The sequence below is a fragment of the Python bivittatus genome, unplaced genomic scaffold, assembly GCF_059951505.1.
Source record: "Python bivittatus isolate LINGU-HERP-01145 unplaced genomic scaffold, Pbiv_v1 ctg000200_np1212, whole genome shotgun sequence".
Lineage (NCBI taxonomy): Eukaryota > Metazoa > Chordata > Lepidosauria > Squamata > Pythonidae > Python > Python bivittatus.
This window is the reverse complement of record NW_028277040.1, coordinates 16,922,860-16,942,104: the sequence shown is the minus strand read 5'-3', so window position 1 is coordinate 16,942,104 and position 19,245 is coordinate 16,922,860. Positions and strand designations below refer to the sequence as shown.

The 19,245-nt window shown below is 41.4% G+C and overlaps 2 protein-coding genes across 6 annotated transcripts in view; both read right to left on the bottom strand.

Moving 5' to 3' along the window:
* FRZB (frizzled related protein) overlaps positions 1 to 3,597 on the bottom strand; it is a 32,974-nt gene extending 29,377 nt beyond the window's left edge. The window contains exon 1 of one of the 2 annotated variants that reach the window (XM_007422769.4): positions 2,587 to 3,597. In XM_007422769.4, coding sequence (XP_007422831.1) covers positions 2,587 to 3,079 — 493 coding nt within the window. In that variant the 5' untranslated portion in view covers positions 3,080 to 3,597. The remainder of the gene's footprint in view (positions 1 to 2,586) is intronic. The other variant, XM_007422768.4, reaches the window with a different exon arrangement.
* An 11,524-nt stretch (positions 3,598 to 15,121) lies between these two features.
* The window catches only part of NCKAP1 (NCK associated protein 1), a 66,638-nt gene continuing 62,514 nt past the window's right edge, over positions 15,122 to 19,245 (bottom strand). For all 4 annotated transcript variants that reach the window (XM_088135731.1, XM_088135732.1, XM_088135734.1 and 1 more), the window contains 4 exons: positions 17,917 to 18,033; positions 17,481 to 17,590; positions 16,915 to 17,004; positions 15,122 to 16,059 (listed from right to left, as the gene is read on the bottom strand). In XM_088135731.1, the coding sequence (XP_087991857.1) occupies positions 15,943 to 16,059; positions 16,915 to 17,004; positions 17,481 to 17,590; positions 17,917 to 18,033 (434 nt within the window). In that variant the 3' untranslated portion in view covers positions 15,122 to 15,942. The remainder of the gene's footprint in view (positions 16,060 to 16,914; positions 17,005 to 17,480; positions 17,591 to 17,916; positions 18,034 to 19,245) is intronic.

Here is a 19,245-nt window from a genome sequence, read left to right as displayed (position 1 = left end):
CATGCTATATAAATTCAGAAAGATCATCCTCAAGCTGGAGAATGCTAAACAAATGTTGAAGAAAAGCCAACATTATGAAGAAGTAGAGCACTTTCACTGGGCAGATGCACTTCAGGTTTTTACAATAGATAGTATTCATAACAGGGTTAAAGTAAGCAAGATTTTTTTTTCTCCCTCTCTCATAACACTAGATGTCAGGATCAATAAATGAAACTGGATGGCAGAGGATTCAGGAGAGACCAATAAATAAAGAACAGAAGCTGTGTAGTGAAATCTCTTCCATGAACTGTTATGATGGTCTTGGAGTTAGGTGGCTCCCAAGCAGAACAAAATTTTATTGAGGGTAATAACAATTAACATTAATAATGACAGTGAAGTGGATTCTTAATTTGTGAGGCAATATTCTTCAATATGCACTGAAAATTCCTTCTGCCTTTTTTTCTACCACTCTTATACATCCTAATGGAAAAGCTTTTTTTTTTTAAAAAAAAGAAAATATCTGTGAAATGCCATGTATATGGTGAAAAGTGTTTGCACCCACCTAATTTGCAACGTGGCCAAGTGGTATGTGAGTCCTTATTCTAACTCCACTGCACTGTCACCTCTTCAGAAGTCTGCAGCCTCCCTGGCTTCCCTCATTTTAACTAGAGTCCAAGGAGAGACAGCAAGAAACCATTCCATCTACGGAGCTTCTTCAGGTCAAGAAATGTGGACAGCAAAGGAAGCTGCAGAATGATGGAGAGCCTTAAAACAGAACCCAACAGCATCACTCCTCTAGCATCTTCAGCACCAGAATTTCAAAAAAGTACTAAAAGAAATTTGAAAGAAAATGTACAACATCCCAATAATAAAGTAGAAAGTTGGAAAACTTTTTTTGCAAAGAAATTAACTTCGGGAGAGACTGATTTTGACATTCTAATAATAGCCACACAGCAAAGGAGAGCTAGTGTCCTTCGTGAGAGTAACTATTGGTAATCAGGTGCTGATTTACACAGACTTGAGGATTCAGAAATTCTTTCTGTAGAATACAGTGGAAGTCACATTTCAAAAACAAAGCAAATGTTCAGTTTATACATAAGACCAATAATCTAAGTTTATTCATAAGAAAAGAAACCCACAATCATGGGCCGGCAAACCACATATACAATATAAAGAGATTGTGGACAAGTCGTCAAGAGTCCAAAATCTCTTTATCTTCCAGGGGAACTAGAAAACACAATTCCACCGAAGCGGGCACTATCTCTTCTTCCATCCCCTGACTATGCAGACTTAAATGCCAGCATTTTTGTAACATCTTGAGTGAACAGAACCAGGAAAAGCTAACTGTGAGCATTTTTATTTGATCACAAGGAAAGTATTGCCTGGGAACAGAGTCCAAAGACTAGGATTTTTCTTGCAAAACAGCTTATTTTTTTGCTATGCAAGCTTTACAATAATACAGACGGAAAATAGAATACGAGGCACTAGAGGAGGCTGCAGGCTTCTCAGGAAGCTGGGGCTGGAGAAGCTATGGTTATGGAGTGGAAAGGAGATAAGGGAGTCAGGTGAGAAGATCTGGTTTGCTGGTATTGTGGTTTACCAACATCAGATAAAGCAGATGGTCATGGTTACACATTGGAAGTGGGGATGCAACCATGTGCTCATGGTTTTAATTGCTGCTGGAGACCAATTCTCACTAGCCCCAGCAGAAGAGTCAAGTTTAAGCAGATGTGGTGTCCAGTAACATCTGGAGACCACAAGTTCCTCATCTTTGACATAAAAGATATTGAGATGTATTAGGCATGATGAATAAGGATTTGAAAAGTTGTTGTTCTTATTAAGTTCATTTCATCACTAGTGATTTACAGGGTATATCAGCATCATTGTGGCAACACAAAGGTACAAGGATGGTTGGATGATTATAAATGAGTAGAGAGGAATTGGCCTACATTTGCACAAATAAAAGAGCTTTAGGGATCATCTGAAGTGGGCAAAGTTGGGAACTCTTCAAGAGATTGCCAAAACAAGAGACTGCTGCTTAAGTTGTGGGCAAATGGGGAAAACAAGGCCTGGAAATATGAAAGGATTGGGAGGATTTACTTGCAATCAAGGAAAAGATGGGTAATTGGAGAAAGAAGAAAAGGATCTACTGACAGTGAGTGTGTGGGGCTGGATAGGAAAGGCCAGCAGATTTGAGACAATGGTTGTTTAGTTGAGGAGGGAGCCGGAGGACTTTTAGGGGAATGGCTTTCCTGGGGAGAGGGAACTCTGAGCAATTCATCCACAGTTCTTCACCATTTATTTTCCCCTTCTCTCATGGTACACGCTCCCTCCTCCCTCCTCCTCCTCTAACACAGTGGTTCTGGTTTCTCCACCTCCCCACCTCCCCCAGCTTCATTTGTCCAAGGGGCCTCTAGACAAGGAGGAGAGAGGAGGAGGAGGAGGAGGAGGAGTTGTTTTAAGGAAAATGTGCCGTTCTGAACTTGGGAGTCTCCGAGAACCCAGAAAGCACCTAACGGTCCCCATTCAAGCCAGGCTTAGAGAGGTGGGAAGGAAGTGTCAGAAGGAGGACGGGCAGGGCCGGGGAGGAGAGTGAAGGCGACTCACCGGATCCTTCGGCAGTGACGATAGCCTCTGGGGAAATGCAGACCCCTCGGTCGTAGACAGGCAGCTCGTCGCAGGCCAGGCTGTCCGGCCAGGCGTGGCCGTATTTGATGAGGACCGGCTCGCAGCCCGCCCGGGCCCTCTCGCAGACGGACTTGCAAGGCTTGATGGGCTCGTGCTGGAAGTCGAGGGTGCAGATGGGCGCGTACATGGCGCACAGGAAGAAGAGCAGGTCCGGGCTGCAGTGGACGCCCAGCAGCCCCTCGAACTGCTCCATGGCCAGGATGGCGTTGGCCTGCGTGCTGTGGTGCAGGTGGTTGGGCATCTTAGTCATGTTCCAGGGCAGAGACTTGCAGAGTGGGATGCGCACCGGCTCGCACGCCGCGCCCCGGGCCAGCGGCGCCCAGGACGCCAGCAGCCCGGCCAGGGCAAGCAGCAGGGCGGGCGGCGGCAGCAGCAGCATCTCCCCAGAGCCGTGGCCGCAGCCCAGCGGCATCCTCTCCCCTTCGACGCGGGCGGGCGGTCGCGCGCTTTCTTCCCGGCCCCTTCTCGGCGGAGGTGGGTGGACTCCTCCTCAGGCTTCCTCCTGCTGCTGCCCGACTGCCCGGGGACCAACGGGAGCCAGGTTCCCTCTCGCGGCGACTCCTACCGCAAGTCTGGCCGGAGTTGGGGGCGGGGGCGCGGCGCGAAATGGAGAGCGCCGAAGGCTGGCCGGGGAGCCTCTCCCACCGTGGCGCGCGGTCCGGGCGGGGAGCGGGGTCGGATCCCCGCGGAGACACTTGCTCGGGACGGCGGCTTCCTTAGCGCCCGCCGAGAGGATCCCGCTCGGGCAGCGCGCAGCAGGCTGGAGAGGAAGGGCGACAGAAGTTGTGCGGGTGCGGAGAAGAGCCGAGGGCGAGAGAAGAAGTTTCTTGGGGCGAAGTGAGCTGAACCGCGCTGCTCTGCGACCGCAGGTCGGTGTTGGCGGACAAGCCCGGCTTTGCTTCTGTGCGGCTGGATCGCGCCGCTGCCTTTTCACTTGCTTTCCCACCTCCCGGCCAGAGAGCCCCACCTCCTCTCTTGCGCCGCGCCCACCCCCTCGCGGCTCCCTCCCCCTTTCCCTGCGAGGCAGCGGCGGGGAGACGGGAGAGAGGAGCGACCTGACCTGGGGCTGCCTCCTCTTCCCTCCCGGGCAGACGCCCCCGCCCCTCTCTGTTTATCCATCTGGAAAGCGGCCGCCTCTCTCGCTTGCTTTTCACGGGTTTTCTGTGGAGCTTCTGGATCTGCCGAAAACGAGCCACGGGGACGGGCCCCGGAGAAAGATAGCTCCAGCCTAAGATCCGTCCCCCGTCCCTTAACTGGAAAGATAAGGCCAGCCTGGTCGAGGAAGCACCTTAGTGCTCCCGCTCCCCTCAGAACCGGCCGTAAATGCCGCAGGGGAGGAAACGGGAGGGCCCGTCGTCCTTTTCCTTTCTGCTTAAGTACATTATTCTTTTTCTTTTTTCACAACTTTCTTTTTTTCTTCTTTCCCCCTTCATAATAATTAAAAGCCCCCCAAACCTGCCCTTTTGTTTTATTTTTTAAAAACCCTTTTCATTTGTCCCGGCTGTCCTTTCCCCCCTAAATCCATCTTTGGGAAAACTCGCACTACAGTGGCCAAGGGCAGCTCTTTCCACACGGATCCAGATGCTTTTCATCTTCGGGAACAAATAGAAAGCAGATTCTCTCCCATTGCTGCCACCTCGATCATCCACTCTCCCACACCCTGCAGACTCCCCCTGGCTTCCCACTGATCTCAGGCCATGGCAGAAAATGAAGGGACCCACTGATGCACACCCTCCCACCGAGCAGAAGTTGGAAGCCAAGCAAGGAGGGCAGCAGAACTCCCTGCAAGAGGCGGCAGCCTAACAGGAAATCACCTTTGCTCCCCATCCCTCAAATATGCCTTTGTTTTCATCCCCTCCTTTACACTCAGCCAAGGCAGATTAAAATGGAAAGGAAACCTCCCTACCCATCTCTCCAAGGGCATTCCTGCTCCCTCATTTGGCTTGGAGGAAGAGTTACAAAGAGTTGTAAGTCAGGATCAGCTGTACCCTTGGGCCCAGTGCTTAAGAATGGCTAAGGTGGGTTTTCTCTATGGCAGTGGTAGGAAAATTACAGGCCCCCGTTGTTCTCAGTCCTCTGAGTTTCCAGGGACATTCTTATAATTTTACACTGGGAGAAATTATGCAATCGTTCTCCAAATTGCTTTAGATTCAGATTACTTTATGCCCAACTCTTGTTGCTGCACAGTTAGTTCACGGTTAAAGGTTTGCAGGCAGGTGCACATTTGCACCCCTGCATGCCCCAAACCACCAACTTGAATCCAAAGAGCTGCACGGTCCTAAAAGGTAAATTTCCTTCAGGCTGGGCTTGACTTTTGATGCCTTCATGGATACATCCAGGTTGTTTTCTTGGCAACAATGAAGGGGGTTACCGTTGAGTTCATTTGGGGTGTTTTTCAGACTTCACGGTCTACAATCCTGAGATTTCCTGATGCCTCCTATCCAAATACCAACCAGACCTGACCCTGTTTGGGTTTTTCAAGATCAGCCAAGGTTAGCTAAGTGCTACCAGCTGGGGGGGGGCATTAACATGGAGCTGTCATTTAAACTACCCATAATAGTCAATAGAGCACTGAGGGAATTTGGCGGGGGGGGGGGGGAGGACAGAATGCCTATGTCTGAGTTGTAGTCTCATTTTATTTTGGTGTGTGAAATTAGCCTCAGGTGAAATGCATGTTTTCTGCACTGTTTTCTAGCAGATTTGGGCAGTCTGTAGCCCTTTGTTATGGGCATAGTCATTGGTGAAGCATTCTGGGGAGTTGTAGTTCAGCAAACATTGCTGATCCCACTGTTTTATATCAAGCAATGGCTAGATGCTTCCTGCTGAGAGTCAAGTTGCATTAGGCATTTAATGAGCATTTTGCAAAATGCAAAAGGAACAAAGACAGGTTTACAAGGCCATCAGACATTTGCTCATGGATATGGTTGTAAAAAGCCATGGCAAAGCAGATGGGCTTGTTCATGGTCCTGTAATACTAGAAAAATTGTCCCTAAAAGGTTTCTTAAATGATCATTGGGAGGTATAGCTTGATTATCATGAACTGCCAATGAAGATGTGGGTACTCCTGTTTTAACAAAGCTTGGGATCCCAGGATGGTTTTGATTTTAGTTTATTTTTAGGTCAGTAGCTATTAGAAGAGCTTGTCTTGTTTGCACTGTAAATATTGTGGGGTAATTTTCACAGATTTCTGATAAGGGGAGGAGCCACCACTTAGAGCTGGGGCAGCTCCTTTGGGGGCAGCAGAGGACTTTGTGAGGGTGACACACACCTTACGAGAGTAATAAAGCCAAACAATATATTGGAAAATATAAAACAATACTGTATACTGATAAAATAAAGCAGCCCAGCATTGATAGCTCTTCAATAAATCCTCTGGAAAAAAAAAAGTTTTTGCAACTTTTTAAAAGTCATTGTGAGTAGGGGGGGAGAGGAACCCCTACAGAGAAGACCCATTTGGGCCTCTTTTTGTCACTGCTACATGTTGAATCAGCTGAAATTTCTGGGTGGTCTTCAAGGGCAGCCCCAGATAGAGAATTATAGTAGTCAGATTCTTAACTCATCATATGCAGGCTCAGTCTAGCATTTCCCTTTGGGCAAATAGCAGCATTCCTCTGTCTATAGCTCACTTGTTAATGCAAGAATGTCTCTACCATGCAATATTTTTGCTCTCACTTAATTGATTCAGTACCTATGTAAAAATGTACTCTACATTTTGGAAATGCAAAATGCATGCCCTCCTAGTTTAAACCCTAATATATGCTGATAATCTATTATTGCTATTTCTGACTCATAGAAGCTTGAAAAAACTTCTTGCAATATTTATAATGTATATTTTAAGAAAGAAAAAAAATTAAGTTACACCACTCTAAATCGAAAATAATGATATTTGGCAATCAGTCCCTAAATATAAATGGCAAATAAGCAGACACATAATGAAAGATATTCTAGAGTCAGGTATTTGAATATTCTCTTCAGTATTCTAGATAATCTAGAATTCTGGGAATTAGAGTGAGAGTGCAGTAAATAAGAGATAAATGAAGCTACATTAATTTTATTTCCCAGCAAAGATGGCAAGTGGTTATTCCACTTCTAAATAAAACTAAATTAAAGTGCTGTCCCAGATACCACAGAATTTAGAGAGACAATGATGAAATATGCAATGAGACATTAGAAATAGAACAGAATAAATGTCTTGCATGAGTCCTATGAGTTCCCCAAGGACTCCAGAGCAGGTTGGCCCTTAATTAAAGCAAAGATACAAAAGGAATTATGGAAATTTCATAAATATATGTTCATGATACCCTGGTAGGAAAATTTAAAAAAGCATCATGTGTAATTTGTTACAGGTGCAATCTTTGACTAATGTAACTTGAGATAGACCCAAAAAAAAAAACAACCCACAAGGCCAAGAAGAAGGTCAAGTAGGAGATGATATGCAGCTGTTGTCACTGTCATTTGAAAAAGAACTTTCTTTTTTAAAGGTACACCAAAGATCTGAGCATTGCAAAGTTCTGACATTTGTTCCCTTGCAGAGTGCTTTCTTGTAGTTACTTCTGCTGTATTGTAATAAGTGGAACAAATGGGATTTTGTTTCCCAAATGATCTATATTTGAATCAAATGGAGGACATAATTCATTAGCCCTTTTATATAATGGGCCAAGACAACATTTCTGAAAGACGTTTTGCATCTATTAACAACCTGTTCCAATAAAAAAAAAAATCTGGACCTGTGTCTCTGTATGCACTGGAATAACATTCCAAATGAAATAAACTGGTACTCAAAACCCCACCAGGATAGCTAATGTTATGAATTAGCTGCATTTGTTAAAAAAAATGTATTTCAATTTTTATTTTTATTTTTATTTTTATTTCCTTGGGACTTCTGCAAAAGAAATATCATACTGAAGGTTTCCTGGAACATTGTCAAGGGTCAGTGGTTAATCAAATAAAGTTTTTCATAGTGCTACAACAAGATGGATCCCAACATCTTTATGCTAGTTATCCTCAATTACTTAGGAAGACGATACACTGAATTCAATAAGGTTGTCCTCTGAATAGGTTTAAGTTATAGAAAGATCAAACTTCCTGAGCAGATAGACAATGAAACCAGTTACCTAGAGCAGCAATGGCCTGAGGCTTTTGCACAGAAACCACCTGATCAGGATGCCCTCACTCTGAATCTCCTGTGACCTGTAAGATCCCCATTTAGTCTATAAAGTTCACAGATTGTTCTATGTTACAATTGGCCAACTTCACATACTGTACCATTAGATAATGCTTTATTTACAAGCCATAATGACTGGGTTTACATAAAATGGTAAGCAATCCATAATCAAATTATGATGTAGTGTGAGGTGACACCCTGTAATGGGCAGAAGGAATAACCTCGAGGAACAGGAGGAAGAGCCACAACCAAGGCAATGGTCAGATAAAAGAAATTTGAGTCTGAGGCAGAAATGTAATTTGAGAAAGCATCTCAGACTTGACGCTCCCTAGTTCTCACAAAGTTTGAGGGGGAGAGACATATCCAGACGTCCAGGATTCTGTTACTGTAACCCAATAATAAAAGTAGTATTAGCATTCATGACTTTAGTTTTCTAGTCTGATCTACCTCGAAGGGCTGACAAACCCCAACCTATAACTTTCTTTGATATTAGTAGCTGTAAAGGGACTCTAGCAGAACAATTTGAGGACACAAATGTGCTAGCCTCTTGTCCTGAGCACATTTAAAAGTCCTTTAACTGGATCGTCTACAAAGCCCTATCTTTAAAGTATTGCCGAAATGAAATAATATTCTAGTAAAAAATCAAAGCATTAAGAAAGTTGTTTGCCAACCAGATGATTCTGCTGGGCAACTGTTCAGGGGGAGAAGGGAGTGTGATTCCTCACAGTTCTACGGGCTACATTTTGGGGGAAGCCCAAGACTGCATTTGATTCTTGAGCCATGGATTGCTTTCATCCATAACATAAAGTCATATAGTTCAGGACATGTCAAGGCGTTGACATATGAACGTATCAGTCTGAGGGCTACAGGTACAATGACTCTAAGTACAGTAAAGACTATAAGGTCAGGAATTGTAGGGATCACCTAACTGCAAGTTATAGTAATTGCCTCCCATTTACAACTATCACTTTCCAAACTCCACCCACTTGCTTGCCTTTCACCCTCCATCTCACCTTATCAAGCCTCCTTTTCAAGACAACCTTTGCCTAGTAGGAGATGTACTGACTTATTTATCTCAACGTCCACTTCTCAGCTAGAAATTGTTTAGCAAGGAGGCTAATTCAGTTCTTTCACCTATCATATTCATCTGTCATCCCACAGGGCATCTCTCTTTCTCTAGACTTAAGAGAGCTTATGACTAAATTTAAAATCCCTGAACAGTAGAGTGGGTGGAGAAATAGGAAAGAACATGGAAAAGGTGAAAGGAGAAGGGTATAGATTTGGGGGAAGGCACCTGCTTTGCACACACAAAGCTCCAGATTCAGCCTCAGATAATGCCAAGTGAAAGAAGATCAGGCTTGCCAGGCAGGAAAATGTTGGATAGATCATCCCTGCCTACCAAACTGTTCCCTTTATGTGCAGAATAGAGGAAGGATCACATTCTTATTCTGCTGCTTTTATGTACATAAAAGGGTTAAGGCTGGAATAACCCAAGGCTCCTCACTCCCTTTGGGACTATCTGTGCTAATGATCCACAGTGCTGTTTCCAGGTGCTCTGGGAAGTTCTGTGTCCTTGTGATTGATAGATTGATAGATAATGTAAAAGTTTGCCCGTTGTTCATGTCTCTCTTTCCCTGCTTAAGCATGCCTTTTAACCCATTTTTGCCAGTCACATTTTTTTTTTATGCTTGCTGATGTTTAATAAAGAATAGCAAGCTATATTTTTGCTAGCCAAACTTAGTGGCATGTGCATTTGCTTTGATCTGAATATACAGTAGTGCTTAAAAGTCTGTGAGCTCTTTTGAATTTTCAATATTTCTGCATAAATATGACCTAAAATGTGTTGTGTTTTCTATACACATCCCACAGCTAGATCAAGGGAACCCAATTAACCCAATGAATCAAAAACATTATACTTGTTCATGTATTTATCGAGGAAAATGATCCAAATCTGTTCTGTAGGGATTGACTGGGAGCATGCTAGATGCAAATAAAACAAAATTACCCACAATGATTTTCCAACAAAAGGTTATGGGCCCAGCAGGGAACCAGGACTAAACTCAGGACATCCCAAAGCATCCCAGTTAAAAAAAAAAAATCCTAATTTATTTTCAAGCATACAGCTGAACCACCACTCAGAGTCCACAAACTATAGATATGCATTAGGGCTTAATTAGGAAGTACTATTTGAAAAACTGGACTTCTCAGAAATTTTTGAGAAGTCATGTCCAGAGGAAGTTCAAGCTATGATAGTTTGGATGGAAAAAGGATAGGTTACTTAAGTCTGAAATAATTCTAAGGTTAAGGTCTGTAAGTTATTTCAAAATTGTGCTTCAGAAAGATCTGGGACAAGCTAAGACAGACATATGCCCAGCAATAGGAATCAGCAATATTGCTTTAATGTTCAGAAAACTCATGAATCTGAAATTATCAGTGAATGAAAGTTTAATAGAAGCTGTATCAGAGTATCTCCCTATTCAGCAGACAGTTAAAAAAAAAAAATAGTGTGAACCCAGTGCCAGATTTAGGCATATGCTAAACAAGCTACAGTTTAGGGCCTCACAAAATGTCCGAATATCAGTTTTCTGATTTTGCAAAGGAGTTCATTATTACTGATATTAATAAAAGTGACCCTGATTACTTCTTTTGTCAGCATTTTGTATATATATTTATGGATCTTAAAATTATTTTAAAAATTACACGTAAGTATTGTTTCCAGGATATGCTATATTATAATCTGAGAGAGATCAAGCCAGCCAAATGATAAATATGTAATCAGTAAATGCATTCATTTGAAAATAATTTGTATTTTTCACTTTAAATACCTTGCTATTAAATAATTAAAAAGCATTTATATGTTTTCAATTTTTTTTGTGGCGACCCAAGGTCCTGTTTTGGTATGGTCCTTAGTGGGACCTTCTGGTTTAACTTTTTAACAAGGGGCCTCCAAACTTTATATAGCTTAGGGCCTCACCAAGTCTAAATCTGGCACTGTGTGAACCAGAAAACAGTAAATAGATAGTAGAGTTAATCAAACATCATGATGAAATTTCTCTCAAGAATGTAACTGCCACATTGGAGGCATACCAGCATGATGATGATATTGTTATTACAGTACAACTGAGAGAGGCCCTGTGCCATGGAGCTTGAGGTCGGCCAGTGTTGGCAAGCCCAGCAGAGGGGAGGCCAGGCAAAGAAGTTGATGAAGGTCAGCTGGGGGCAGTGGTGGGCAGGGGGAAATGGCGATGGAATACAGCAACCTCTTCATCACGGCCATGCTGTGCAGGGCAGCAACTGCTTTGTTTAGCGACAGAAACTCAGGTCCCAATTAGGGTCATAACCTGAGGACTATGTATCAAACAGTTTTCCTAGGCTTGAGTTCAAAACAGCCAGCCAGTCATTGGACTTTATTTTTTCAGACATTTGTGGTCCCATGCCAATCAAGACAAAGGGTGGAAAAGCCTACTTTTTAACTTTCATAGACCATCGCTCAAAGGATACTGTACTGAGCTTACATAGAAAAGAAGTTCAACAGAAAAAATAAAGAGGTCTAATAATGAGATAGATTGTATCTGGGAATTTGAACAATAAGGCATAAAGCATTACAAAACATTAATTTATAGGCCTGACTGAAAAAAAAGTTGCACGGAGAATCAAACCTGCTAAGTCTGATAAGGTATCCTCTGACTGATGCACAGTTACAGTTTCCGAAAAGAAGCATTTAATACAGCTGCTTATCTGCAAAACCATCCACCCACAAAAGATGCAGATAAATCCCCATACGAGTTATGGAATGGGAGCAAGCCCATTCTTTCACATCTCGTTATTTGGGTGCAAAACCTATGCATATATCCCTGAAGCAAAAAGGAATAAATTACACTGCAGAACTCAGGAATAATGTTGAGCTGTCCAATAGGAACAAAAGGCCACCAAAAAGATTAATTAAAATGAGTCTTTTGCTCATTTTAATGAAGAAAAAAAGAATTCCAGGTGAACTGTGTTTAAATACCAGCTTAGTTTTATCAGCAGCACCTGGATCTACCCGGGAAGTTCACAACGGAAAGCAGCAAATAACCACATTGGACAGTCAGAAGGGGTTACTGAAAATGAGTCCGAGGAATCTGAAATGGCATCGGATTCAGAAGGCGCTGCTGACATACAATCAGACCTGGGCCCAGGATTAGAACTGAGATCTCAAAAATCTAAGGAATCCCAGCTAAGAGAATGAGCTGCACGGCTAGAGCAAGGGATGTGCCTGATCCCAGCTGATGGAAAGGACAGGGACTGCCAACAGCTGGGCAGAGACATGGAGGGCAGCTGCATGGGAAGGGAAGGGAAGGGATCCTTGCATAAAAGTCAAACATGGATTCTAACAGAAGTGTCAAAGGGCAAGAAAGCCATCAGGCTGTAAGTGGGTTTTCAAAACAAAGCCTGATGTTCATGGAAATGTGCAACGCCATAAAGTAGGTTAGTAGCAAAGGGCAGTGCACAAACATATGGTCATGGTTATGATGTTTTTGTCACTAGCACCTGAGTCAACCTGTATAGTTTCCAAGAATAAGCCACATCGTTTTCCCACCTGGGATGAAAACCACAAGTGAAATAAATAACTAAATCATCTGCTGTCTTTCCAAGATACCAGACTCTGACTAATGCAAAGTCAGTCCTGTTGGAGCGATAAAAATGAGCAGCTATAAGCAGGAGCCTGATCTTTCCTAACAATGTAACTCGTTTCATTATAACCAAGATTACTGGAGCTAGATGAGTATAACTTGAAAGAAGGCTCATCTCTCTATGTAGATTACATCTTTAAAATTTACTCTGGAGTTTGCACCTATCTCAGCTAAGTATCTCCAATATATTTTTTTTTAAAAGTACATAAATATGTTAGTATCTGAATTGTTGTTAAACAGTTCTGTTTGCCAGCCTCTGGTGTATACTTAACTCATCTGTTTACTCTAGCCCCACAGTATGTGCTTTTTACTAGCTTTGCAAAGTCAACACAACTTAGGGAGAGTGTCAGTGTGTGCTTTCACACCTCGCATTTTCTAAACAAGCTTCACCTTACCTTAATTATCAGCAGCTAGCACAACCGTCATTAATTCAGCTTTAGCTTCATGTCCTACACCAGTAAAAGCCATTTTGTAAATGAATCAAATCTGGAACTCAAAATATAGCTAAGCAACCATGTGAATTTTATGTCTTGAATTTTAGAGAATATTCAAGTGCACAGTATTTCCAGTAATATAATTCTTTGGAACCTATTTCTCCCTTTTACTTACACTCGCATTGAAAGGCCAAAATACTGTCGTTGAAAATGTATGCACTTTGTATTTTAAGTGAAGGTTTGGCTCAATGCATCCTTCAGTTTGTGAATGTTATGAATACCCTGAAAAAAAGAACTAAGGAAAAAAAATGAATTTCTTCATTTGATATGATACAAGGATATTGCTGCTGAGCAGAATCTTGGGAAGAGAACACTTGAAGAGACTTTGTCTACAACCCACCTATTTAACCTGGGGATTTTTGTCAGCATTGTACTATTAGCAATAGCAGATAGATCTTTACTTGCTTCCCATGAATAATGTAACATATGGATCAACCTTAAAACATGGATTCCAGCTGAATTCAAATCCATGTGCTCATAGATTTAATTTTAGGGCATCAAAATAGTGATCCAGGACACTTGACTTTATTCCGGTGGTTTAATAAATGGTTTGGGGCAAAAACCCTATTCAAAAGTCTAGTCCAGGAATGTGCGACATGAAGCCCTCCAAATCCTCTTGACTGTAGCCATCACCATCTGTGCTGACCAGGGTTGATGGAAACAAAATTCCCACACGCTGCCAATCCCTGCAGAGATGGCAGCCTAACCTCTTCAAACCCTGGTACAGAAGGGAAGCAGATTAGTGTTGCTTTCTTCTAGCATGTCGTTTGACCTTTCAGTTTGGGCTATAGGAAAGAGAACTGACAGGTAATATGGAATAACATGCATTTTTGAAACAAGGTAACATAAATTATTTTGTCATTGTTTCACTGTATTCAGTAGGAAACAATGGCTATAACAGCTAACCTTTAGTAAACGTAAAACTTTATAGGAAGGGTTTTTCAACTTGCAAATGACTTGGAAAATGCCTTTTCATTACATCCTTCTTTCAGCTGAATAACAAATAGGATCACTTTGCATAAGACTGCCAGCAGATGAGAAAGTTGTACATATACTTATGCTAGGTTTACAAGTCACATGAAGTTTCACTTAAGCACCGTTTTATTAAATTAGCTAAGTTCACAAAACACATTAAACTAAAATTAAAAGAACTACATGCTTAGTGTGTTGGGTGAACCAGGCCTATATGAAACAGATATTTACCTGCATCAGTTCTTCTTAAACAGACTGTGCATATGGGTTGGAAGGTCAAAAGGTTCTTTAAAATAGTTTTAAGCTTACACCAGAATGTACTGTCAGTGGCGAAGACAACTGCATCATAATTTCTCTTGTGTCTGGGAGCAGCAATGATGAGACATAGTCCATAGAGAATCTATCAGCTTTTCTGATAAAAAATTAAAATCTCAGCAAAAAGAGAGGATAGAGGGAAAGGAGAAAAAAAAGACCATTGCCAACATCCGGAAAAGCAACATCTGAAGGCTACAACCACTGCAACAGCTGGATCTGTGTATCTCAACAGGATTACAAAGTAGGATATAATGGAACTTAAGCCAAGTTTTGAAAGTTTAATAACAGTAATAATTGTCACAGGGACAGGACTTATGTATGAATGGTCCTAGGCAGAAGAGCTAAGGTTTTTTTTGGTAGCGTTCAGAGATATTCCAAAAGAAGCAGAGTGCTACAGTGAACTAATGACAACAGCGGCATAAGCAGGTGTTGGACTCCATTATGATTACTATCCCAAGTGCTGGAAAGTAATCGAAAAGTATGACACCAAAAGCTAGGGAAGCAAGGAATAACCTTTTCACTTCCTTTAGTTACAGTAAGGAAAATGGGCAGCAGCCTGCAAAGTTAGGTGTTTTTAATGCATTAAAAAATAAAAAAAAATCTAAAGTACTCTTCAATCAACTGGACTGTTGATCATAGCCATTAAAGATGACAGTAAGGGAAATGCAAACTGTATTGCTCTTTCTTCTGTAATTGTTTGATACTAAAATATATATTCTGTAGAAGAAAGAACTACTATTGAGTCAAACATTAAGCAAATTCCTTGATGCAGGTACATTAAAACTGTGTCAGTTAAATCCAGCTTAGCATAAAATAGGAAGGTCACCAGCACATCATTCAGTGTAGTGTTTATTGTATGTAATGGAAGATACACTTGAATTTCAAAAATTTAAAACATATAAAAAGTGGTTAAGGGCTAACATTTTATCAACATTTGATAAATGCATAAGAATGTTTATTATACAGGAGGATACAATGTAGTGTTAATGCCAACGGGGCACCATGGACATTAGTCTTAAAAAATTTCACTATGTAGGCTTTATACAAACAAAATCACTTTTTGCCATTTCAGATTGTATGGAGAAGATTGTTTAAGGATAAGCAGTCCTATAACTTTTTTTTTAAAATATTAGATAGCATCTGTCATTAATCTGAGTGAGTGTTTCAAAAAATAAAGTAAAAATGCTGTAGTTCACAGAAATGCACATCCAGATCTTGTTTCTGATAAGAACAATAGGTACAGGTTGTAATTCTCCCTATATGAAATAATTTACACACAGATGAAAACTAGGAACACTAAAATAATCACTAAATAGAGTTCTCCATGGAGATAAACAAGCCATTATGATTTCTGCATGATCAAATATGAAAAAACATAACTTTAGTATTTCTCTCTTGAACAGAATCGAGACTAAAAAAGAAAGAAAGAAAGAAAGAAAGGAATAATTTCAGCAAATGTACAACCTAAAATCAGCCAAGCTTATATTGTAATACAACCATATTAAGAAACCACTGGTCAGAAATACAACTGCATTGGGAAAAAGTTTAGAATCCACAAAACTCTGCCAGGCCATAAAATAAAACAGCTCCACAGTTTACAAGTAAAACTGAGGCAACACAGAGGCGTGCTTAATTGGTCTCCAGAGAAGTAGAATATTCAGGCAGAGGATGTGACGCTCTGTTTGTACACAGCATGGTACGCATTCCGTAGCAAGACGTAGGGAAAGCAGGACTCCAGGAGGTCCATAGTCAGGAAGGGAGACTCCTGCACAATCTAAGGAAACAGAGGAAATCGGTCAGAACAGCGCAAAGAGCAGAATTCAGGACGCTGGTAAAATTTAACTTCCTATATTTACGTACATCCCTACACGTGCGCACACCCCAACACACACATTTCAACTGAGGCTCCAATAAAAATGGCATGTTTGGGGCAATCCCTATAACAAGGAGATTCAAACTGTTGCAAGGGAGACCGCCAGTCTAGCCCAGTCTGTAAAGGCTATAAACCAGATAGTTAATTTGCCTGCTCCAGTTGGATACATTATAAATTACTCTTGTCATTCTTTGGGTTGAATGCCCGAAATATCTATTAGGATTCTATGTACATTTGTGGGGTGTTCCACCCTCTTTAGAGCATGGCTATAATGTCACATTGCTAGCAGACTTTGACCAATAGGAGAAAATCACAATGGCTAAACTACTGCAATTCCTTCAGATGCACCCTTGTAATTCTTCCTAAATCATCTCCTTTTCTTCTTTTATTTTCAGAGTGAGCTGAATGAGTATGGTAACACAACTGTAAAGTTGCTTTCATGAATGCCCTTGATGATGACCTACGTACTGCTGAGAAAATTCAGATGGGAAACTGCTGGTAGGGAGTGAGAGACAACAAGGAAGAGAAGGCAGAGAGAGTAAAATATTGGGGGCTTCAGCTGTACTGAACTAACACTCACAAACTCTGCAGCCAGTACGTGTCCAGCATAATTTGAGAGAACTTGAGTGAAGAAGGCTGCAGTAGAAACTGTTTAAAGAAGTTTGTTGAGCAATTATTTCTCTGTGGTCCACATCAGCATCTCTTTGCTTACTTGCATTACAGCCTTTAGGAACAATACGTAGGATGAAAGCTTACCATGTCAAGAAGTAAGTAAACAGATTCTCTGTTCCTTGTAGTGGTTTTGTCCGTCTCCTGGCCAATTTTTAGTAGACTGGAGGAGGCAAGCTATAAGGACGCACACAGATAAACTGATTAAACAAAAACAAATTACATATTCTCCTATTTTAATGGCACAGCTACTTCATTTTCATTTCAGGACCTGTTCAATGTCTGATACAAATACCATGTAAGATTAATGGTAATTTGCAATGTTAAGGAATGCAGCAAACATAGGGAATATAGAATAATGCGTAATAATGATATGAATGAGATACTCTAATTGCATAGAGTTTCATTTGAGTATTTGGGTCCCTGGAATAGATCAATTCGAATGAAAGACAGTAAGCAAAACAAAACATGGACATTCATGTGAATTTACACTCACTATGGCAATCTTTATTATATAGAAAAAAACCCCACAATATTATCTGGGTTGAAAACAAACGTTTAAAATGTAGATTAATCGTAGTATAGCTGAAAACTTTGCAAAAGAAAGATTAATTTCTGGAGCAGGTTAGTTTAGAAAAAATAATTATACATACAGCCAAAAATTCTTTGAGACGATCTTCAATGCTTCCCTTGTGAATGGTAAACAAGGCTGCAGCAATCTGATTGATTGCTTTCGCCAGGCAATGGATATTGTTGCAGTGACCTAAACAAAAACACATTTATATTATTTCATTTATTATTTCATACATACATACACACACACACGATTCAGTACTACTTCCACATAGTGCTCATTATTGTTTTTCATCCTATAAATACTTCCACTATAGTTTAACATTTTCTAATCAACAAATCTCTAAAAACCAAGTATGATTGAAGCAAGAGATTTCTTCTTTCAAAACTACCACTGTGAGATAAAACTGACTTGTTATGCCACACCAAAATCTAAGCAACAAAAGTATAAATTGAAAGCAATGACTTCAGCTGAATATTTAATAGATTCTCTCCACAAATTCCCACAAATATTACCTTCAATGGCAGGACTGTATTGAGACATCACATTACTAGCCAAAGTTGGTAAGGAAACTGCCACAAAGACCATCAAAAGGCAAGCAATTTTATACTCCTCCTCTGGACTAATATTTTCTGAAAATAAATTCAAATTAAGACAATAATTTATTATGGGGGTCCAGAAAAGAACCCCTCCCCCAGATTAATTACTGAAGATCTCCATGAAAAAAAAAAGGGTGGACTCCATGCAATGTGATATATGAGTGGACTTCATAACTCGGCCAAGAGAATTTCACTTTCCTCCTCCTGCAAACTTCCTCCTTCAAATCCACCTCTGGGTGCTGTGGAATGCTACAATGGGAAGAGGGAAGCTGCTCCATCAACAGTTCATTCTCCCCACTGTGGCTCCCTACAGTCCCCAAATCTGCTAATTCTGTCTACTGGCAAATAGACAGAACCAGATAACCATGAAGATGGTTGTCCTAAAAGATACACAAAACACAACAGTGCTCAGTGACTCAAGTCTCAACTGATCAGAAATAAGCGTAACATAGTTAAATTAAAATCTCTGCTCACATAACAGTTTGAGATTTGGCCCACTGAACTTTCAGCCAAGTTTTGCTGCTACTTGGTTTGAATGAAGAAGTACTAGGCACTTTCAGCTACTGGATGTTGGGCAAGTTGTGGCATTAACAATAGTTTTCCATATCCACCTGCACTTTATTTAAGTAAATAAGTATATATTCTGCTCATAAACTGCAGTAATTTAACAAGCAAACAAAAGCATGGAATTGAGATGGGCAGCCATATAAATTGAATGAATGAATGAATGAATGAATGAATGAATGAATGAATGCTTTAAAACAATATTCAGTACAAACGCTTCACACTCAAAGATATAGTACAGTGGTACCTCGGGATACGAACTTAATCCGTTCCGTGACTCTGGGCGTATCCCGAGTTGGTCGTAACCCGAAGGAAATTTCCCCATAGGGTTCAATGTAAATCCGGTTAATCCGTTCCGCCCTCTGAATTTGGTCGCACCCCGAGGCAAATTTCCCCATAGGGTTCAATGTAAATCCGGTTAATCCGTTCCGCCCTCCGCCCGAATTTGGTCGCAACCCGAGGCAATTTCCCATAAGGTTCAATGTAATTACCATTAATCCGTTCTGGCGTCCACGGACCACACGGAAAGCGGCGTGGTGCGGCGCGAAAATGGCCGGGTGCAGCGCGGCGTGGCGCGAAAACGGCCCGGCGCGGCGCGAAAACGGCCCGGCCCGGCGCGAAAACAGCCCGGTGCGGCGTGAAAACGGCCGCAGACCACGCGGCAGGGCCGGAAAAACAGCC